Below are 23,270 nucleotides of genomic sequence, written 5' to 3'. Positions count from 1 at the left end.
AGGTGTAGTACAAGGGCAGTACAGGTGTGGTGCAGGTGAGGTACCTGAGATGCCTTTCTCGGTGAACACCAGATCTGGTTTGAGGCGGATGATGTCCTCACAGATCTGCTGGATGTATTCTTCCTCCATCTGCAGGATTCTGGCAAAGTCCTCCTCCTTACTGATCTCAATGTCCGTCTGCACGCACACAATGCATTAGTGTGTGTTACAGCTAGTGCGCATTAGTCGGGGTGTGTTACAGTTAGTGTGTACTAGTTAGGGTGTGGATTGTACCTGGCTCTCGCCCTTCTTGTACTCCAGAGAACAGTCCAGCAGGACGATTCGTGGGTCCTTGATCATTCGTCTCATCCTCGGATGGGTCACATCTTTGTTCACCATCACTCCTCTCAGCACACACGAGTCCTCGATGATCCCACCTGGAACCTGAACACACCAGGGCATCATGGGAAATGTAGGATAAACAACTGAGTTCATAGAACTGCAGCAGGATCAGACTGGTTCTTAAACACGTGTTGAGCCGTGAACAGGTAAAGGTGAGTTCAGGTGTGGCTCAGTGGGAGGGTCCACTTCGTACCTTCTCCACCTTGGCGTACTTCTTGATGTCGATCTCTTTGCGTCCGTTCTCCTCCAGCTCCACCGTACGAACGGCGTCCAATGCGATGCTGCAGGCCAGTTCAGACCAGCGGCTCAGAGCTTTGGTGTTGATGGCAGAGTGGACGATCTTCAGCATCATGGATCGATCAGACGTGTCCACAGGGGTGCTGGGGGACAGTGATCAGCTAATCAATACTAGAATTCACTGATTCCACATCTGCAGCAAACCTGCTTCATCAGGGTTCTACTGTAAAGAGCTGCACACCGGGTGGACAAAATACCTGAAACACTGCCAGCGTACCTGATCTCCTTCAGAGTGTCCAACATGTCCTCCAGAGCCTGTCTGTAGGCACTGATGATCACTGTGGGATGCATCTGCTGCTCCAGGAACTGCTCAGCTACAGACAGCATCTCACCAGCTGACAGACAGACAGAGAGACAGGTGTTACATCATGTGACCTCTCTGGTGTTTGATCATGTGACCTCTCTGGTGTTTGATCATGTGATGTCTCACCCAGGATAATGACCGATGTGGTTCCGTCTCCCACCTCTTCGTCTTGCGTGCGGCTGATCTCGATCATCGACTTGGCTGCAGGATGCTGCACCTGAATCTGTTGTCATGGAGATGCAGGAGATTAGTAACCAAACACAAGTGAACAGAGGTGAAGCTGTGTGCGCGTGTGTGCGCGCGTGTGTGTGTGTGTGTGTGTGTGTGTGTGTGAGAGACCTCTCTGAGGATGGCGTTTCCATCATTGGTCATCACGATTCCTCCAGTGGGGTCCAGCAACATCTACACACAAACAGACACATAACCTGTTAGCAGCTCAGTGTTACATGTATGTTACACGTATGTGACATGTGGCTAAGCAAATGGAGGAGGTCTGACCTTCATCATGGCCCGTGGGCCGAGGCAGGTTCTGATCACATCTGCGATGGTCTGAAACAAACAGGAGTCGGCAGATTATCAGCTTTAACAAAGACAGATCTCCATGGTAACTAGGTGAGATCACTACGGTAACTGTAGGTTAACTTCAGTTTGACCGCTGACCAATCAGATTGATAATATCTGAAGTCAAGCTAAAGGTGACGACTATTTTCACTGTGGATGATTTTCTGGAAGAATCCATCAGAGTTCCTCAAATGTCCTGTTTTGTCCAAAGACATTTAGTTTATTGTCATAGAGGAAAGAAACCAGAAAATATTCACATTGAAGAAGCTGCAAACACAGAATTAATACTATTTCTATTTTAAAAGTTACTGAAACTGATGATTTGATAATTCAACAGTTAAATAATTTAATATCTGACAGCTAATGAATGCATCTGTAGTAGTCTGTCAGTGTAAATGTTTCCTAGGTGATGAATCAGAGCTGCAGGACTCAAAGATTCACCGTCTGAACTCACCTTGGCAGCGTTTATGTTTCCAGTCTGGACTTTACGTCCCGACTCTCTTTTCACGTTCTGGTCTGCAGAGAAACACACAGAAAGATATTTTCAGACTGATGGCAGGTTTAGATTAATTCAAGTCTAATCAGTCACCAGAGTCCAAACTTCAGTTCACTGATCCCAGATGTTCAGAACCGATCAACACAATGATCACAATATTGTTTGTGCACAAAGACATACAGATTGGGATCAATAAAACAATGATCCAGCAGCACATTTATTTTCAACCAGTCTGACCTTTAAACCAGATCACAAATTCAAGTAATACTTATTTGGACTATAGATTAATGTGCTGATCATTTTTGTTGAACTATTTCTCATGTTAAACATTAGAAAAAGTGTCCAAACAGTTGATCAACCAAAGTACCAGAAAAGTTTTCTAAAATGATGTGAACAAATGATTACTGATAAGAATCACAGCATTCATTCACTCATTATTTATGTTCACATAAGTTTAAAGGCCAACTACAAAACACTGACAGGCATTTAACATATTCAACATGTTTAAACCTTAAATGATAAAAAGAAATTAATAAAAAATAATTTTTATTACAGAAGAACATTAAATCAAAAATAATAATCTCTTACACATTTTATGTTTTCTTTCACAAAAACTGAACATTTGAAGTAATTTAAAATTGCAGATTAAACTAGAATTCAAATAAATCACAGAAACAACACAAACAATTATCACAATAAGAGCTGCCGGCAAGATCTACCAACTGTTCCTAAAGATCTACTAACTGGTCCTAAAGATCTACCAACTGTTCCTAAAGATCTACTAACTGGTCCTAAAGATCTACCAACTGGTCCTAAAGGTCTAGTTACCCGTCCTAAAGATCAAGTAACTGGTCCTAATGATCTACTGACTGGTCCTAAAGATCTATTAACTGTTCCTAAAGATCTAACGATTGGTTCTAAATAACTATTAACTGGTCCTAAAGATCTACTGACTGGTCCTAAAGATCTACAAACTGGTCCTAAAGATCTAGTAACTGGTCCTAAAGATCTAGTAACTTTTCCTAATGATCTACTAACTGGTGCTAAAGATCTATTAACCAGTCCTACAAACTGGTCTAAAAGATCTAATAGCTGGTCCTAAAGATCTATAAACTGGTCCAAAGATCTACAAACTGGTCCTGAAGATCTATCAAGTGGTCCTAGAGATCTACCAACTGCTCCTAAAGATCTTTTAGTTTATCTTAAAGCTCTACTAACTGGTCTTAAAGATCGAGTAACTGGTGCTAAAAATCTACCAACTGGTCCTATATATGTAGTAACTGGTCCTACATATGTAGTAACTGTTCCTTATACATCCCGTTGGCTTATATAAACTGGGTCTCTGCAACAACCAGTTCTCAGTTCATCATAATTAAAGCAGAAACAGTCAAACTAAAGAACTTTAATCCCCAAATATAAAAATCACTATAATTTTTTGGTATTTGAGGACCTTTACCACATTTAATTTAGCTAATAAAATGTAGCTAAAAAACGATTATTCTGAAAAAACAACCACAATGGATGAACAATTTCACATCGAAAACAGTAAAATATGATTTCACCATCAGGATAATCAATAACAGAATCCACTGATACCAAATCAGTTCATTACCTGCAGGTTAAACTGTTCTCACTCACAGCCGGAGCTTTCTGCCAACAGTGAAGGCCTCGTGTTTACACGATGACTAAATCATCAGAACAAATTTAATCTGAGATCATGCTGGATGAAAGCAGCGTTAGCCGTTAGCATGCTAACTGTACGTCTATGCTGAGTAACGGGGATGAATTAGCTTAAGTTAGCTTAGTATCTAACTTCCTGCCTATAAACACACGAGGAGCTAACGATGCTAACAGCGGCTGGGTGGAGCAGTTAGCTGGTTGTCGGATGCTAACATGGAATAAGAAATAATGATGCAAACGTTTAATCCCGTTCGCTGGTTGATGCTAACGGTTAGCATGGCTAACACATGCTCCGCTGCTGCTCAGACGCCGCTCCCCGCTTTGTGTCGCAGCCGGGCCGCTGCGCCGGTAAACGGCTACAAACCGGGCGGAGCGGCGGCAGCGGGCGGCTCCGGGTCACAACAACCAGGCTTAGACGTTTAACATGAACAGTTTTGTGTATTTTCGGTACTTACTGAGAACTAGAACCTGCTGGCCGAGCATCTTGACAGCGGAGCCGGACAGCGGTAGCCTGGAAGGTTCTGGGAGGCACGAGGAGAGGGAGGAGTCACAACGCGGGGCGTGACACCAGCAGGGTCCGACCAATAAGCTGAGAGATGACATATGAATGACAGCCAGTTCCACCAATAGAATCAATGAGCTGAAAAGCGAATCAGATCAGCCTTTTATGGAGCAAACCGACCAGACTCCAGTAACATTTCAGAATCAGAATCAGAATCGGGATCAGAATCGGGATCAGAATCAGGATCGGAATCTGAATCAGAATCAGCTTTAATTGCTAAGTACATACACAACATACAAGGAATTTGGTTTTGGTTTTTGGTGTCAGTCTAGGAATAAGGAACAGAGAATAAAATAAGTACAAAAAACAATATTAAAGCTGCAAGCAGCGTTGGACGGGTCCTCGCATCCGTGCTGGTCGGCGAATCCACGCACGTCCACCAGGTGGCGCTGCGACCGAGAGTGCATGTCGGCCTATGGATACGATGAGGGCTGGACTCTGATCACACGTGTAAAATTTCAGGCAGATTGGAGCATGTTCAGGCTACTTCTAGAGCTTTTTCTGTCCATCCACCAGGTGGTGCTGCGACCGAGAGTCTATATTGGCCTATGGATGTGAACAGGATCAGACTCTGATCACACATGTAAAATTTCAGGCAGATTGGACCATGTCCAGGCTAGTTATAGAGCATTTCCTTCCATCCACCAGGTGGCGCTGCGACCGAGAGTTTATGTCGGCCTATGGATGTGATCAGGACTGGACTCTGATCACACATGTAAAGTTTGAGGCAGATTGGAGCATGTTTAGGGCAGTTACACAGCAGTTGATGTTTCATGGCGAAGCATCAAAATTCACGAGGCCGCCATGGCCACGCCCTCAGACTTAAGGTGAGCATTTTGATAACTTTTGATCACCCATGCCTGGAGTACATCCTGGCCGAATTTCAGCTCTCTCTGTGTTACCCTGTTTGAGTTTATAGCTTTTGAAAATGCACAAAAATGAGCCAAAATCGTCAAAACGTATGACATATAATTCAAAATGGCCGACTTCCTGTTGGGTTTTGGGCATGGGTGTCAATTACATTTTTGTGTGTCTTGACGAGTTACATAAGCCTACAAAGTTTCATAATTTTAGCTAAAACTTACTGGCCGTAGTAACTGTTTGAAATTTTCCAGGTGGCGCTATGGAGTCATTTTGCCACACACATGTGCAGTTTCCCTAAAATATCAAATGGGTTGCCGGTCCAGATATGTGTGGTAATTTTGGCGAGCGTTTGAGCATTTTTAACCTGTCAAAAAGTACTTTGTTTATTACGGCAACGATGCGTTGCCACGGCAACAGTGTTTCATGAATCGTCAAAATCTTCACACTGTGGCATCGTCTAGGCATAACCAGTTTGCGCTCTTTGCCCTCTTTGCCCTCTTTGCCCTCTTTGCCCTCTTTGCCCTCTTTGCCCTCTTTGCCCTCTTTGCCCTCTTTGCCCTCTTTGCCTTTTTCAGGCAACTTCTTGGTTTTGCCAGGAACCACCCTTCAACTCCAACCCACTGACACTCCACACCACAGACCACAACCTTTCCACTCCACTATCATCCTCCGCAAGGTTCCCAGTGGGGATTCGAACCGTGACCCTCCACATGACAGACACACAACCTATGTGTGAGCTATCTTTCACACAAGGTCCTTCGTGGACTTTGTTGTAATGATGGTTGAAAGAGGTTGTCATACAGCCAAAGTATGTATATATTGTAAATAAAGCTGCTGTAACAATGTAAATTTCCCCTGGAGTGGGGAGAAATAAAGAACTTTATCTTATCTTTATCTTATCTTAAAAAGTGTCAAAAGAGCCCTGGGCTGGATTCGAACCAAAAACCTCCTGGATGAGAGGCAGATAACTTACCACTGCGCTATCCTTCCTACTGGGTGTAATTGTTAGTTTTCGTAAATGATGGTACACAAAACTATTAAGGAGGTGAAGATAATAAAGGTACTAAGGTGGATTTCAACCGGGCACCTTCAACAGGCCAGGCAAAAAACTTACCTCTACACCACCTGTCCTACAAGATGCTGCTCTAACTTTGCTTAAATGATGCTAGCAATTAGTACTGGAGCATCCAAAGGACACATAAAAAGTGTGAGTGGGGATTTGAACCATGGACCTTCAACATGTGAGGCACAGAACTTACCTCTGCACCACATTTCCTACAAGGTGTTGTTGTAAATTGGCTTAAATGATGGCATCAATCAGTACTGGAGCAATCAAAGGACAAATAAAAGGTGTGAGTGGAGATTTGAATCATGTGAGGTACAGAACTTACTTTGTAGGTTTGTTTCTGAGACTGAATACACCCAATCTCATCTGATCTGCAAAGCTAAGCAGGCTTGGGTCTGGTTAGTATTTGGATGGGAGACTACCTGGGAATACCAGCTGCTGTAAGCTTTTTACTTCTCCTCACAACCTGAACAAGACACTGCTGGTCATTCACTAGAGACAGCTATCAACTAAAACCTCTTGGTTTCTTTATTATACACTCTATGAGGTGGATAAGCTGCAGCTCATGCTGATTTATTGCTGGTTCTGGTTGGAGCCAAAGAACAAAGGCGTCACCTGTTGGAGCAGCTGATGTCCTGCAGCCTCTTCACCACAGAAAGCCTCTGACAGCTTCAATTCTTTACACTCTGACTGCAAGACACCAATCACATAGGAACATATACATGTGTGGAACAAAGAGCTGAACTGACACTCAACATGTGTTTGACCATTTATTGATAAAGACATTCAAACATGTCTAGAGATAGAACACCAACGCACGGTGTAAGAAAGGTCAGAACAGACTTCACCTGCTCAGGAAACTGAGGTCCTTCGGGGTGCAGGGAGCAATTCTGAGGACCTTTTATGGTTGTGTGGTGGTATCAGCCATCCTGTATGGAGTGGTCTGCTGGAGCAGCAGCATCACGGCTGCAGACAGGAAGAGACTAAAGAAACTGGTTAAGAAAGCAAGCTCTGTCCTGGGCTGGTGTTAGACAGGAGGATGATGACAAAGCTGTTGTCTATCATGGAGGACATCTCCCACCCCCTGCAGGAAACAGGACCATCACCGGCAGCTCCTTCAGGGACAGACTGCTTCACCCACAATGTTTGAAGGAGGTCCTTCCTTCCTGCAGCAGTCAGACTGTGTTCAATCAAACCTGCTCCCAGTAGTTCAGATCACCCATGAAGTAACTGCAATAAAATGTAAATAAGTCAATATGTGCAATTTCACAAGTTTTTTTTTTTTTACAAGCATTTCTATTTCTTCTCTAAGGAGAAAGCATCTATTTATATCTGTGCACTGAGTGCTGCTTTTCTTTTTACTTTTTTTCCTATCTGCTACTGCCACACTGAAAATTTCCCCACTGCAGAATCTACCTATCCATCCATCTATCTATGGTCCATCTACCTCCCTACCTATCTATCCATCCATCCATCCATCCATCCATCCATCCATCTCTCTCACGGGTGTGGGGGTTGATTCACCTGTTCTCAATCACCTTAATCCACGAAGGCCCGGTTCTTCATTCTTCCGCTCTCTGCCAGACCAGAGACTTTGAAACCAGAACCTTTCTCCTACAATTAGTCTGGTTTCCCCTTTTTGTTTTCACCTTGGTTTAGTTATCCTTTCTGTGTTGGTTTTAGTTTCATTCGTTAAATAAACTCCTTGTAATCTTTGACCTGTGTCTGCAGATGTCCTGTGACACCAATGATCCCATCTGATATTTAGCATGTTTTCAATTATTGGTCCCATTTCTTTAAAAAAAAAAAAAAAAAAAAAAAAAAAAAGCCCCCTGAAATCTGATCAGATAAATGAATGTGAAACTACTTTGGGTCTGCTGCAGCTGCCTCCCTCTGATCTTGTTCCTGCCCACAGCACAATCTGATCAGTGAAACACTGAAGGACAACTTCAACATGTAAAACATAAATAAGCAAAGGCTGCAACTCGTGATTATTTTAATTTTAACTTAACTTTATGTGCTGTTCAAAAACTTTATTTTTTCTGCAAATGTGTAGTGATTCCAAATCTTGGTTATTGATCTCCTTGATTACAAAAAAAATCTGTATTGACCCGAAAAAAAACAAACATGTCAGGCACCCTATGATGTTAACTGTTTGCCTGAATGTTTTTGTTTAAAATCCTCAGTAATAACCTTTGACTGGTTGCTCTTAACCCTGTAAAACTCACTGCTGCAAAAATACAACATCAGCTTATTTTTTAATTACTATTTTCTATTTTATATATATCTGAAATAAACCCTAATCTGTGGGTCTGACAGCAGCGTGAGGTCAAAGAAGCTGCCATCAGCTGCTGCACTTCTGTCCGTCCAGCAGATGGAACCATGGAGCTGCAGTGAAGTGAAGAGCAGCACAAGGCAACCACCACTTCCATCCACTGACGCATTCAATTTGACTGACGCTAATGTTTTATTGACTTCCAACCACTAAACCAATATGATCACTGATGCACTGAGCTGAAGAAGTAATGTTACATTTCAAACATAACTGGGGAAATAACCGAAACTTCTTCCTTAGGAAAGGAGAAAGTATAAGAGTATAAAGGCAGTGCAAGAATAAATAAGAAAAAAACGGTGCAAAAATTGCCCATAGCATTATATACAGATGATTTTATTCTTAAAAAAAAAAACAACAAACATGTAGAAGACTATATACAGAGGATCAGGTTTCAGGTATAGATAGATCGACAGATGAATCCTTACTGTGAAAATATTTAAAGACATTGAACATTGTGCAATATAAGGTCAGTCAGCAGCCTCAGTTCATGCACCAAGAAAACTTTTATGCATTTTTTAAAAATAAAAAATTACATGTTTCTAAATTTTCTCCATTTACAAGGCAGGGAGATAACCGAAACTTCTTCCTTAATAGTTCCTGTTTAGTTTGTATGCTGTGGTGTCAGGATTACTACACGTGGAAATGAATATCAAATTAAAATCATTTCCATATCTTGACAAGTTGTTGCGATCACAAAATAAATTAAAGCTGCAAGCAGCGTTGGACGGGTCCTCGCATCCTTGCTGGTCGGCGAATCCACGCACGTCCACCAGGTGGCGCTGCGACCGAGAGTGCAAGTCGGCCTATGGATGTGATGAGGGCTGGACTCTGATCACACGTGTAAAATTTCAGGCAGATTGGAGCATGTTCAGGCTACTTATAGAGCTTTTCCTGGTCATCCACCAGGTGGCGCTGCGACCGAGAGTGTATATTGGCCTATGGATGTGATCAGGGTCAGACTCTGATCACACATGTAAAATTTCAGGCAGATCAGACCATGTCCAGGCTAGTTATAGAGCATTTCCTTCCATCCACCAGGTGGCGCTGCGACCGAGAGTTTATGTCGGCCTATGGATGTGATCAGGACTGGACTCTGATCACACATGTAAAGTTTGAGGCAGATTGGAGCATGTTTAGGGCAGTTACACAGCAATTGATGTTTCATGGCGAAGCATCAAAATTCACGAGGCCGCCATGGCCACGCCCTCAGACTTAAGGTGAGCATTTTGATAACTTTTGATCACCCATGCCTGGAGTACATCCTGGCTAAATTTCAGCTCTCTCGGTGTTACCCTGTTTGAGTTTATAGCTGTTGAAAATGTACAAAAATGACCCAAAATCGTCAAAAAGTATGACATATAATTCAAAATGGCCGACTTCCTGTTGGGTTTTGGGCATGGGTGTCAATTACATTTTTGTGTGTCTTGACGAGTTACATAAGCCTAGCAAGTTTCATAATTCTAGGTCATACGTAGTCGCCGTAGTAACCGTTTGAAATTTTCCAGGTGGCGCTATGGAGCCATTTTACCACACACATGTGCAGTTTCCCTAAAACATCAAATGGGTTGCCGGTCCAGATATGTGTGGTAATTTTGGCGAGCGTTTGAGCATTTTTAACCTGTCAAAAAGTACTTTGTTTATTACGGCAACGATGCGTTGCCACGGCAACAGTGTTTCATGAATCGTCAAAATATTCACACTGTGGCATCGTCTAGCCATAACCACTTAGCTGACCAATTTTCAAGATGATATGACAAAGTTTCCGGCAATGGTAGGTGCAAATGTAATGACAATTACTTCCTGTTGCCAATAGGGGGTGCTATGAGTATTTCTAAATTTATGGGTGTGGATGTGTTCAGATCCAGACTGGTGTCCACCATGTCAAGTTTGGTCCAGATTGGACCATTTCTAGCTGAGATATTAATAATTCAATTTTCATGGCGAGAAATCGAAATTCGCCGCGCCGCCACAGACACGCCCTTTAATGACGAGCCACCATTTTCTCTGGGAATCATCATCAATGTGTTCTGGCTTATGTCACCAAATTTGAGGTGAATCTCATCAACCTGCTAAGAATAGTTCCTCAAAATGTAAAAAATGTCAATTTCCTGATACCACAAGGTGGCGCTATGACTGTCAACGAATATACCCACATGGATGTTGTCAGGGCCGGACTGCGATCACACGTAAAATTTCAGGCAGATTGGAGCATGTACAGCTGAGTTAGACACCACTTCCTGTTTCATGGCGAACGATCCATTTTTTTGGGAGTCGCCATGGCCACGCCCTTTGAAATGAGATGAACATTTTGATAACTTTTCATCAGGTCGTGTGTTTGCATATATTGGCCAAATTTGACGTCTCTCGGACTTATCCCCGATGAGTTATTAATTTTGAAAAATTTACAGCTAATTCAAGATGGCCGACTTCCTGTTGGGTTTAGGGCGTGGCCGTGATTGACTTTTTCGTGTGTCCTGATGTGCTGAATATGCATACAAAATTTTGTAGCTGTAGATGAAACGTCGTTCAAGTTGGCCTAATGACCAAATTTTCAATTTTCCAGGGGGCGCTATGGAGCCATTTTGCCACACACATGCGCAACTCCCATAAAATATCAAATTTTTCGCCAGTCCTGATGAGCATGCCAAATTTGACGCGTTTTGGGGTATGATAAGGCCGCCAAAAAGGCAATTCAAAAGACGGTAAAATAATAATAATAATAATAATAATAATAATAATAATAATAATAATAATAATAATAATAATAATTCCTTGCATTCCAATAGGGTCTTCACACCGTCGGTGTTCGGACCCTAAAAATAAAAAATATATACAGATATTTACACATCTAGAAAAAAGTATATACACAATAGTGCAAAATGACAATTGCTAGAGTGACAATACAGTGCAAAAAGCAGAGAATACTGTTCGTAGTGCAAAAACATCATACAGATGTGGAGGAATGGCTCAGCCGTTTCAGGTTTTTGTTCATAATAATAAGTGCTGATAAACTTCTGACCATTACACAATCTTCTACTCATTCAAAAGTTAATCTACAGCCATTTTGTAAAATGAAAAGTAAAACATCTGAACTTATTAGCAAAGGACCAGTTCAATTTGATTTTATTTACGTTGTGCAGATTCACAACGTATGTGAGGCTAGCAGCTGCAGATCAGAGACCAGATCCAAAGAACAAACACAGAGTTAGTGATATGTAATGGTGATATAAAACACTATAGAGAGAAGAGGAGCCCAGTGCACCATGGGAATCCTCTGGCAGTCTAAACCTATAGCAGCATAACTGAGTGACACCTAGGTGATCATAAGCAGCCCTAACTATAAGCTTTATCAAAGAGGAAAGTTTTAATCAGCATCCTGTAAGTAGAGAGGGTGTCTGACTGGAGCTGGTCATTAAGAGTTTTACATGTTAGAAGCAGGATTTTAAATTCTATCCTGGATTTTGCGGGGAGACAATGAAAAGACCAACACACCGATGCCTTTTTGTTCAGGTTTAAATACACAATACGTTATCATAAAAATTAATAAACAAAAATGCTAAACATATATAGAATAATTAAATAAATGAATATGCTTTGATTTTGAAAAGGATATTTTTCATTTTAATTTACTTCATAACATCTAATGTCTTATTGTTAGTGCACAGCATTTCACTGCATACTGTATGAGAATGTGACAAATAAAAACTCTTGAATCTTGGATCTAATGCCTCATTTATTATCACAAAATAAATCCTGAAGTGAATAAACAAGGCAATAACTGACCGAGTTATTTCACAATGCCTCGTTAATTGATTTAAGGGCTAACTTCACAGGAAAGTTGTTTTTTTTTTTTTCAAGAAATAATTCATTGGCACTCCACAATATAAATGTACAGAACATGAAATATTAAGTGTGCAATACATTAATAAATAATAAATTCTGCACAGAATTTTTTTTTTTATCTGATGAAGCTGATTCTCACGTCTTAAAATAGTTTCTGGACTTCATCTGAGCAGCTGTGTATTGTTTTGTTTTCTAATTCAGTGATGACTGGCATTTCATTGATTTACTTCCACAAAAACTTCTGTTCTTTTTTGTCTTTTCATTATCGCTGTGAAGATGATTTTTCTAATTACTGTGCTCATTTCAACATTCTTTGTCTTCCTCCTTAAATATCTACTGTCAGCCTTAATTAGAACAAGTGATTTTAGCAGCTCAATCTAAAGTTGTTTGTCTCAGTGAACTCAGAGAAAACACGGTCAGATATCAGTGTTTTATTAAAGCTTCCCAGCACCGTCTCTGACAGTAATAAGGCTCAGAATAGATTCTGCATCAGTAAACATCCAGCAGTTTGACACAAATCTTTTCAAATGAAACCGCTTCAAAAAGCAAAACATAAATTCCACACGATGAAATAAACAAATAACCCGCATTGTGTTGGAGCAGACCAGAGGTCTGAACTACGAGGTCAGTTCAACATATCAAGGCTTTCTTTGTGTAAGTCGGTTCAATAAAAACTAAAATTCCAGTCAGAGTTAACAGGCATCAAAAAGGTGGTTTTCAACTTTCTTTAAGTCAGACTTTCTCCTTCAGACTCCGTTTACACAAAAGGAGGCATTTAACGCATCAATTGACTCTTACTAATTAAATGATCATGTGCACGTCCTTCAGTCAACAGGCTGTTTTAATGGAGAACAACAGGAAATATAAAAATATATGATGGTAAAAAGACCTAAACGTAAAAACATATTTATGTGATTTCTGCATCACCAGCTGAACACGTAGTGCATGATAGTAACATACAGATCAGCAGGTTTACTCACTCAGAGTCATCAGGAAACGATCTGGTTAAAGGGAGACGCTTCTTACAGCCAATTTAAATCTAAACTCTGAACAGAATTTGGACCAGGTTAGCGCCACAGCATCAGTTACCATGGAGACCAAGCTCACAGCATCAGTTACCATGGAGATCTATCTCCACAGTGTCAGTTACCATGGTGACCAAGCTCCACAGCATCAGTTACCATGGAGACCAAGCTCCACAGCATCAGTTACCATGGAGATCTATCTCCACAGTGTCAGTTACCATGGAGATCTAACTCCACAGCATCAGTTACCATGGAGATCTATCTCCACAGTGTCAGTTACCATGGCGATCTAGCTCCACAGCATCAGTTACCATGGCGCTCTAGCTCCACAGCATCAGTTACCATGGAGACCTAGCTCCACAGCATCAGTTACCCCGGAGATGTAGCTCCACAGCATCAGTTACCCTGGAGATCTATCTCCACAGCATCAGTTACCATGGAGATCTAACTCCACAGCATCGGTTGCCATGGTGATCCTAGCAGGTTAAAACAGAGCCACCTTCCTGATACTAAAACCTATGACTTTAAGCTCAACACACTGGCTGACACATTAACCTCATTTCGTAGTTCAGCCCCCAGCATGAAAAAAAATAAATTAAATAAATAAAATATAATAAATAAATAAATTCATCCAGTGAGGCAGTTGACAGGCGTTGTGACATCACAATGGGCAGGTGTTTCTGGGGATAACAGAGGAATCTGATTGGACAGCAGCTGTCCTCACGTCCTGATTCAGGTCCAAGTCTGTCTGATGATCAGAACCCCACCACCCAACCCTTCCCTCCACGTGTTTGTTGTTGCCATGGAGACCAGCTGGTTGTATCTCTGCAGTCACTCTGATTGGTGGATGGAGACGTGTCAGAGTTCATCCTTCGACCCGCTGAGCACCAGACTGTGACTCGCTTCACGCTTCAGGAAGTTCAGGAAGTCTCGCAGCTCCCGACCACCCTAAGACAAAGGAGATGTCATGTGACCGACACGTCATGTGACACTCAGATAGACCGGATTCCAGTCATGTGTTACCTCGTATCGTACAGGTTCGTCCTTTTTCCCCACTGGAGCGAAGTAGATGGTGGGAAACCTGCAGAGAGACAGAGGACAGGAAGTAAAAATCTGACAGAGGACAGGAAGTAGAGACTGACAGAGGACAGGAAGTAAAGATCAGTAGAGGACAGGAAGTAAAGACTGACAGAGGACAGGAAGTAAAGATCAGTAGAGGACAGGAAATAAAGACTAACAGAGGACAGGAAGTAAAGATCGACAGAGGACAGGAAGTAAACATCAGCAGAGGACAGGAAATAAAGACTGACAGAGGACAAGAAGTAAAGACTGACAGAGGACAGGAAGTAAAGCCTGACAGAGGACAGGACGTAAAGACTGACACAAGACAGGAAGTAAAGAATGACAGACAGGAAGTAAAGACTGACAGAGGACAGGGAGTAAAGATCAGCAGAAGACAGGAAGTAAAGAATGACAGAGGACAGAAAGTAAAAACCTGACAGAGGACAGGAAGTAAAGATCAGTAGAGGACAGGAAATAAAGACTAACAGAGGACAGGAAGTAAAGATCGACAGAGGAAAGGAAGTAAAGATCAGTAGAGGACGGGAAACAAAGACTGACAGAGGACAAGAAGTAAAGACTGCCAGAGGACAGGAAGTAAAGAATGACAGAGTACAGGAAGTAAAGACTGACAGAGGACAGGAAGTAAAGAATGACAGACAGGAAGTACAGAACGACAGAGGACAGGAAGTAAAAACTGACAGAGGACAGGACGTAAAGAATGACAGAGGACAGTAACTAAAAACCTGACAGAGGACAGGAAGTAAATAATGACTGACAAGAAGTAAAGAATGACAGAGGACAGGAAGTAAAGACTGACAGAGGACAGGAAGTAAAGATCAGCAGAGGACAGGAAGTAAAGACTGACAGAGGACAGGAAGTAAAGATCAGCAGAGGACAGGAAGTAAAGATCAGCAGAGGACAGGAAGTAAAGATCAGCAGAAGACAGGAAGTAAAGAATGACAGAGGACAGGAAGTAAAGATTAACAGAGGACAGGAAGTAAAGATCAGCAGAGGACAGGAAGTAAAGACTGATAGAGGACAGGAAGTAAAGATCAGCAGAGGACAGGAAGTAAAGACTGACAGAGGACACTCTTCTCACCCTTGGACGTCGTATCCCAGTGGGACGTCGTTTTCGACAGCATTCATCTTTGCGATGACGATTTTCGGATCATAATACAGCTGAGAGGACGGAGAGAGAGAACATCAGCATCAGAACCGGCGTTAGAGTTCACAGAACCACATCAGTGGAACTACTGTTGGTTCTGACAAACACAAAAACCTTCACAGGCAGAAGAACTGGTCATATATAGGAAAACAATACATTCTCTTTTCCAGAATCTGGATTTATTTCCAGCTCAGATCTTATTTTTCCCTCACTGTGGTTCATTTTCACTGCAGTCTAAAGTCCTGCAGCTCTATGGAAACAGAACAACATGAAGGAGGAGACAGAACTCAGAAATGTCTTCGGTCAGTATCGAGACAGTTTTTTCTCTTCGTCAAATGTTTCACTAATGGTCACAGCTGAGTCAGTTCTTCCTGTTTTTACCGTTTCCAACCAACAAACGCTGTGATTCTGGTGATATTATCAAGATGCATTTCAAATCTACCAGCAAGTTTTGGGGTTCAGATGGCAAAAAGGATTTAATGAAGTATTTAATTAGCAAAATTGTCTAAAATCCTGTTTTCATGCCCCAGTTACTACGTGTACACTGATGGAATTTAGTGAATTTCAGCTAAAATACAAAATAAAGGTGTTACCGTGTGAGCCAGCTCCCTGTACACCGGCTCCAGCTTCTTACAGTGAGGACAGGATGGAGAGTAGAACTGGATCAGAACATCTTTATCTGGATCATTGACCACATCATCAAAGGACTCGGCAACAACCATCTGCAGCACAGAGAGGACAGAGGTCACATAGAGGACAGAAGTCACAGAGAGGTCAGAGGTCACAGAGGACAGAGGTCACAGAGAGGTCAGAGGTCACATAGAGGACAGAAGTCACGGAGAGGACAGAGGTTACAGAGAGGTCAGAGGTCAGAGAGAGGACAGAGGTTACAGAGAGGACAGAGGTCAGAGAGAGGACAAAGGTCAGAGTAGGACGGAGGTCACAGAGAGGTCAGAGGTCACAGAGAAGACAGAGGTCACAGAGGGTTCAGAGGTCAGAGAGAGGACAGACGTCACAGAGCGGTCTGAGGTCACAAATTCAGACCTGACAGTAAAAAACTCAGTGAACTAAAGTGAGTCCAGCTGTGATTTCCAAATAGTCTAACTTATGAACATGGTTCTAAAATGAGCTGTAAACAGCAGAACTTTCTCAGTTCTGGACCTAGGGACTGTGTCTATCAATGTCTACATCATGGCTCCACGTGGAAAAGAACTGAACAGAGGAAGTGAAAAATCCGACTGTGAGACTTGACAAAGATGGAAAAGGATCCAGGAAGATCAGTGAGCAACGAAAAACCAGTGAAGCACAAAGTCAGCAGTAATCTGGAGGTATAAAAGGAGCCATAGTTCCACTAATCAGAGCTCCTAAAATGACTCCACAGACAGTGAACTACTTCACAATCTACCTGTGAAAAACAGATGGCAGTTGCTTCAGACTTGGTACAGGGGTTATGAATGGAAATCAGACTTTGTGTGAAGCTCAGACAGTGTGAAGGACACTTCAGAACATCAACCTCTATGGACAAAGGACAAGAACTAAACCTGGATGCTGCTCAGAATTAAATTTCCCAATGAAAGTTTGTTAAAGAACATAAAAGAAGTCTGATGGATGTTGGAGAACATTGTTTGGTCAGATGAAGATAAATGAGTTGGGCTCTGATGGAGTCCAGCATGTTTGGTGTGAACCTGACCAGGACTACCACAGTGGATGCATCGTCCTGACAGTGAAGCACGGAGGTCCAAAATTACTTAAAATTTGTCCAAAATTACTTGAATTCCTTCCAGAATGACTCAGTTGTCCATCTAGAACCTGGACAGTGTGAATCCTGACCTAAACATGACAGAACCTTTCTGGTATTTTCCACAGATAGGTAGAGCAACACAACCCCTCCAGCAAGACCAGCAGAATAAAACAGTGTGAAGAATGTGAGAAGATGTGAGCAGAAATTAGTGGACTCCCTCTACGCTGAGGAGGATTCAGTCCTTCATCAGAAACAAAGGTGGACATATGAAAGACCGAAGAAACCGAAGAATCTGATGAAACATGGACTCACTTTAGTTTCACTGCATTCCTGCTCTGTGTTGAAGGAGATTTAACACAACTAAGACCATAAACTTACTAGGAAACAGACAAAGTGAGGAAGCAGCTTGTTTTCTTACAGACTTTGATACGACCAACCAGAAGAGCTACAAAAGAAAACGGGTCTAGGTTTGTTCAGAAGCTGCATCCATCTGTTATTAGCAGTCTGTGGTCTCACCTTGACGTCAGCGGTGTTTCTCTCAGGTACCGGCTCTGATTTAACATATCGTTTGAGTCGACCTGCGAAGTAATCATCCAGAAACCTCTCCAGAGACTGACCATCCCTCCTGAAACACACAGTAATCTGATTACTAACTAGCCCTCTGAAACACACAGTAATCTGATTACTAACTAGCCCTCTGAAACACATAGTAATCTGATTACTAACTAGCCCCCTGAAACACACAGTAACCTGATTACTTACTTGCCCTCTGAAACACACAGTAATCTGATTACTAACTAGCCCTCTGAAACACACAGTAACCTGATTACTTACTTGCCCTCTGAAACACACAGTAATCTGATTACTAACTAGCCCTCTGAAACACACAATAACCTGATTACTGACTAGCCCTCTGAAACACACAGTAATCTGATTACTAACCAGCCCCCTGAAACACACAGTAACCTGATTACTTACTTGCCCTCTGAAACAAACAGTAATCTGATTACTAACTAGCCCTCTGAAACACAGTAATCTGATTACTAACTAGCCCTCTGAAACACACAGTAATCTGATTACTAACTAGCCCTCTGAAACACACAGTAATCTGATTACTAAAAAACTGTTACCCCTGCGACCTGATTGGGTCATTATGTGTGAAGTCACACAGTGAAGGTGTTCACACAGAAGCTAACAAGGCACCAATCTAAGGATTTAGCCTCATTCAGCCCGGTTTGACCCGGTTCGGCCCAGTTACATACGTGAACTCCTCCCTCATGGTGTACTTGTGGCCCAGTCTGGTCCGGATGGTGACGAACGGCAGCTCTCCTCCGTCTGACGTCCCCAGACCGAAGTCATCCTCCAGTTCAGACAGAAAGTCCTTCTTATTGGCTACTGAGTATGTTAGGCCCCGCCCACCATATTTAGATGCCACCTTCATCACCCTGGCAACAACACACAACAAGGAGAAGCTTCAATACTCCAGTCCTTTCTGTAGATCTACAGATTACTGACGTCGATTTTTGACATTTTTATGATCAGTATTGTTGCTCTTATTGACTGATTATCACAAGATAAACTAAATGTTCATCTTTAGCTCTGAAGTAGCAGCTCTCTGCAACAGCTGTCCTGCCAACAGCTCTGTCTGATTGGCTGTTACATGTCAGAGTAACAACCAATCTCTGACAGCTATTGATTACAGCCCGAGACAAACGAGCAGATTAGCTAAGCTCTTTGAATGTGAGGCAGCAAAAACTGCTGAAGGTTTAAGAAACAGTCAACAAGAAACATTCCTGATGTTACACAGAAAGACCAGCATTTCACTCTAAGTATTAACAGCTAGAACTGATTCTCCTGTTGGCGCTAGGCTAATGCTAACACTGAGAGGTTAGCTGTAGCTCTTAGCCTGCAGCTAACTGCAGTGTCGTCTGGTTTCCAGTGATAACCCCTGTACCAAGTCTGAAGCAGCTGCCGTCTGTTTCCACAACTAGATTGGGAAAGTAGGTGACTGACTATGGAGTCATTTTAGGAGCTCTGATTTGTGGAACTATGGCTCCTTTATTACCTCCTGATTACTGCTGACTTTGTGCTTCACTGGTTTTTAGTTGCTCACTGATCCTCCTAGATCCTTTTATCATCTTTGTCTAGTCTCACAGTCAGATTTTTCACTTCCTCTGTTCAATTCTTTTCCATGTGGAGCCATGATGTAGACATAGACACAGTGAATAGGTCCAGAACTGAGAAAGTTCTGCTGTTCCCAGCTCATTTTAGAACCATGTTCATCTGTAAGACTGGTTGGAAATCACAGCTGGACTCTGTTTCGTTCTTTGAGTTTCTATTTTCGAGCATAATTTTTTAAAATAGTCTTTATAAAATTGTTTGTTTTTGATTGTTCATCAAATGAAACATCCATCCATTATCTATACAGTGCTTAAACCTCATTAGGGTAGCGGGGTGGCTGGAGTCTATCCCAGCTGACTAAGGGTGAAGGCAGTGAACAACCTGGACAGGTCACCAGTCTATCACAGGGCTACAAATAGAGACAAACAAGCGCACTAGCATTCACACACCTACAGACAATTTAGATTTACCTATTAACCTGAGAATGTTTTTGGACTGTGGGAGGAAGCCAGAGAAAACCCACACATGCACAGGGAAAACATGTAAACTCCATGCAGAAAGAAGGCCGTGATGTGAACCAGGGATCTTCTACCTGCAAGGTGAAAGTGCTAACCACCACCACACCACTGAGCAGCCCCTCAAATGAAACACTTCCAAGTAATTAGATTACTATGAGGTGATAGAGTTTAGAATCATCTGACATTTAAGTGGTATTGCACAGGGCTGCACCGCTGTTGTAGACTGTCTGTGTGTTACCATGTGTTCTTCCTGTATGCTACCTGTACACATGTGATACCTGTGCAGATGTGTTACCTGTTCCTCCAGTAGTTGGACCCACGGACGTTGTGATGATAGTCCAGATCATAGTACGCCGTCAGCAGGTCACGAACTCTCAGACGATCTCTGTTCTCCAGGGTCATGTGAGGACACAGGCCATAACTACAGACAGGTGGACAGACAGGTGGACAGACAGGTGTTGGTGATGCTGCAGTTCCTCTGATGTCCAGCAGGTGTTGCTGTGATCAATGAAAGAATCTCACATGTGATCTCTGATGAAGCGTCTCAGCGAGCCGATGGTCAGATAGTCTTTGAAGACGACCAAACTGTCCTCAAACGTGTTGGAGAGTCTGGGAGGTCTGAACAGCAGCACACACCTGGAAACACACATGTAACAGTCATGTAACACTCATGTAACTGTAATGTAACACACATGGAAACACATGTAACTGTCATGTAACACTCATGTAACACTCATGTAACAGATACACATGACGGCGTGTTGACATTTGTCCTCAGACTCACTCTGAGTGGATTCCATGATCCTCGGCCAGCTGCAGATCAGTGCTGTGAGCGAACCTGAACTGTTCTCTGAGGAGACCTGCTGCATTCAGGAACTCAGCCAGACGAGAGCTGTCTGCACCTGAGAACACACCTGACACACACACACACAGGTAACAGGTCAGGTAACAACCACACCTGAAGTGATGTCACTCATTACAGTCAGGCAATGTAGAACCATACCGACGATGCTGGCGTCGTAGTTGTTGACGAAGGCCTGCAGATCTTCTTTGGTCCTCAGGAGAACCGAGTCTGGACCCGTCTGCTTCTTCATGTACTGATAGATCCCCTCTGAACACACACACACACACACACACACACACACACACACACACACACACACACACACACACACACACACACACACACACACACACACACACACACACACACACACACAGTTACACATTTGCACACCATCTATCCATTGATCCATTTTTCGGTTAGCACCTCAGCGCTAATCCAGCCTGAACCTCCATTCTGATGTTTCCTTCACCTCCACCAACAGGTGTTCAGGTAAACGTCATGACAGTATTTACACACAGACTTGTTTATGCTGTTTTTGTTTACCTGCGGTGCGAGGTCCATCGTAGGGGGCGGAGTCTCTGCCATACCTGAAGATCTTCAGAGTGGGATAACCAGAAACCCCAAACCGTCCACAGGTCTCTGAGTGAGTCGTACAGTCCACCTGGCAACCAGGTGAGAAACAGGTGAGATAGACAGGTGAGACACAAAAGTGAGATAGACAGGTGAGACGGTGGTCTATCTGCTAATGACAACAATAATAATGAAGGTGTTACCTTTGCTAACCGAACACTTCCCTTCAGTCGAGTCGCTGCTCTGTCAAACTCTGGAGCCAGTTTCTTACAGTGACCACACCTGAAGGAGACAAGGAAACAAGGAAGGTAACAAGGAGGGAAGGAAACAAGGAAGGAAACAATGAGGGAAGGAACAAGGGGGGAGGGAAATAAGGAGGGAAGCAGGGAGGGAAGGAAACAAGGAGGGAAACAAGGAAGGAAGAAAACATGGGAGGAAACAAAGAGGGATGGAAACAAGGAGGGAAGGAAACCAGGAGGGAAACAGGGAGGGGATTAAACCAGGAAGGAAACAAGGAGGGAAAACAAAGAAGGAAACAAGGAAGGAAACAAAGAGGGAAACAAGGAGAGAAGGAAGAGAGGAAGGAAACAAGGAGGGAATCAAGGAAGGAAGGAAACAAGGAGGGAAGAAAACAAGGAGGGGAGGACGCAAGGAAGGAAACAAGGAGGGAAGAAAACAAGGAGGGGAGGACGCAAGGAAGGAAACAAGAAGGGAAACAAGGAAGGAAGGAAACGAGGAGGGAAGGAAACAATGAAACAAGGAGCGAAACAGGGAAGGAAGGAAACAAGAAAGAAACCAATAGGGAAACAAAGAGGGAAACAAGGAAGGAAGGAAACAAGGAGGAAAACAAGGAGGGGATTAAACCAGGAAGGAAACAAGGAGGGAAAACAAAGAAGGAAACAAAGAGGGAAGGAAACAAGGAAGGAAACAAAGAGGGAAACAAGGAGAGAAGGAAGAGAAGAAGGAAACAAGGAGGGAATCAAGGAAGGAAGGAAACAAGGAGGGAAGAAAACAAGGAGGGGAGGACGCAAGGAAGGAAACAAGAAGGGAAACAAGGAAGGAAGGAAACAAGGAGGGAAGAAAACAATGAAACAAGGAGGGAAACAAGGAAGGAAACAAGGAATAAACCAATAGGGAAACAAGTAGGGAAACAAGGAAGGAAACAAGGAGGGAAACAAGGAAAGAAAGAAACAAGGAATGAACCAAAAAGGGAAGAAAGCAAGGAGGTAAACAAAGATAGAAGGAAAAAAAAGGAAGGAAACAAGGAGGGAAACAAGGAAAGAAAGAAACAAGGAATGAACCAAAAAGGGAAGAAAGCAAGGAGGTAAACAAAGATAGAAGGAAAAAAAAGGAAGGAAACAAGGAGAGATTAAAGGCAGCAGTGAAGGAAACAGCTCTTCGTTTGATTCGTCACTTTGTCAGTCTGAACACAAACACATTAGAAACCCGGAGTGTTCCGGAGCTAATGATGCTTATCTAACGGTACCAGGGAGCGTAGAACTTCACCAGCATGGTCTCGTGCTCCGTTGCCAGGTAGTCGAAGTCCGCATCCCCGAGCTCGAGCACGTCCCTGCGCGAGCACACGGCCGCGGGAAGGCGACACAGCAGCACGAGACAGACGCAAGTGGGAAACAGGTGCACGGAGGCCGCCATGTTGGAGACACAAACAGGAGACGGATACCGAACGGAACCGCGGTACCGGCGGACACACCGAGCAGAGCCGACACACACCGAGGAAACCGCCGGTAACGGAGGCCGCTGGTTTCCGGGGTAACCTTCAAAATAAAAAGCTGTTTTGTAACGTGGTGTCTCACAGAGCAGATGACACAAAA

At 43.0% G+C, this 23,270-nt stretch overlaps 2 protein-coding genes across 2 annotated transcripts in view; both read right to left on the bottom strand.

Moving 5' to 3' along the window:
• Positions 1-4,281, bottom strand: part of cct3 (chaperonin containing TCP1, subunit 3 (gamma)) — an 8,109-nt gene extending 3,828 nt beyond the window's left edge. The window contains exons 1-9 of the mRNA XM_055018226.1: positions 4,175-4,281; positions 1,998-2,059; positions 1,481-1,531; positions 1,322-1,384; positions 1,109-1,205; positions 896-1,013; positions 575-761; positions 274-423; positions 45-177 (exon numbers count right to left, since the gene is read on the bottom strand). Coding sequence (XP_054874201.1) covers positions 45-177; positions 274-423; positions 575-761; positions 896-1,013; positions 1,109-1,205; positions 1,322-1,384; positions 1,481-1,531; positions 1,998-2,059; positions 4,175-4,202 — 889 coding nt within the window. The 5' untranslated portion in view covers positions 4,203-4,281. The remainder of the gene's footprint in view (positions 1-44; positions 178-273; positions 424-574; positions 762-895; positions 1,014-1,108; positions 1,206-1,321; positions 1,385-1,480; positions 1,532-1,997; positions 2,060-4,174) is intronic.
• Positions 4,282-12,805: 8,524 nt separating this feature from the next.
• Positions 12,806-23,213, bottom strand: LOC111575232 (protein disulfide-isomerase A3-like). Its single transcript, XM_035952826.2, has 13 exons — positions 22,925-23,213; positions 21,642-21,720; positions 21,412-21,529; positions 21,025-21,132; positions 20,806-20,935; positions 20,544-20,657; positions 20,317-20,442; positions 18,645-18,827; positions 17,899-18,007; positions 16,235-16,363; positions 15,576-15,655; positions 14,438-14,495; positions 12,806-14,362 (listed from the first exon to the last, which is right to left on the bottom strand). Exons 1-13 carry the CDS (start codon positions 23,089-23,091, stop codon positions 14,273-14,275), a joined length of 1,491 nt encoding a protein of 496 aa, XP_035808719.1. The 5' UTR covers positions 23,092-23,213; the 3' UTR covers positions 12,806-14,272.
• Between the last annotated feature and the right edge of the window lie 57 nt (positions 23,214-23,270).

The sequence above is a fragment of the Amphiprion ocellaris genome, chromosome 15 (assembly GCF_022539595.1).
Source record: "Amphiprion ocellaris isolate individual 3 ecotype Okinawa chromosome 15, ASM2253959v1, whole genome shotgun sequence".
Classification (NCBI taxonomy): domain Eukaryota; kingdom Metazoa; phylum Chordata; class Actinopteri; family Pomacentridae; genus Amphiprion; species Amphiprion ocellaris.
Note: the sequence above shows the minus strand (reverse complement) of the source record. Positions and strands in the feature narration are given on the sequence as shown.

Excerpts from the sequence above, each read along its gene's own strand:
- LOC111575232 (XM_035952826.2), bottom strand. The coding sequence starts at position 23,091 with ATGGCGGCCTCCGTGCACCTGTTTCCCACTTGCGTCTGTCTCGTGCTG. Across the intron at positions 21,133-21,411 it reads CGATGGACCTCGCACCGCAG|AGGGGATCTATCAGTACATG; the intron begins GTAAACAAAAAC and ends GTGTGTGTTCAG. Across the intron at positions 18,008-18,644 it reads ACCATGAGGGAGGAGTTCAC|GAGGGATGGTCAGTCTCTGG; the intron begins GTATGTAACTGG and ends TGTGTGTTTCAG.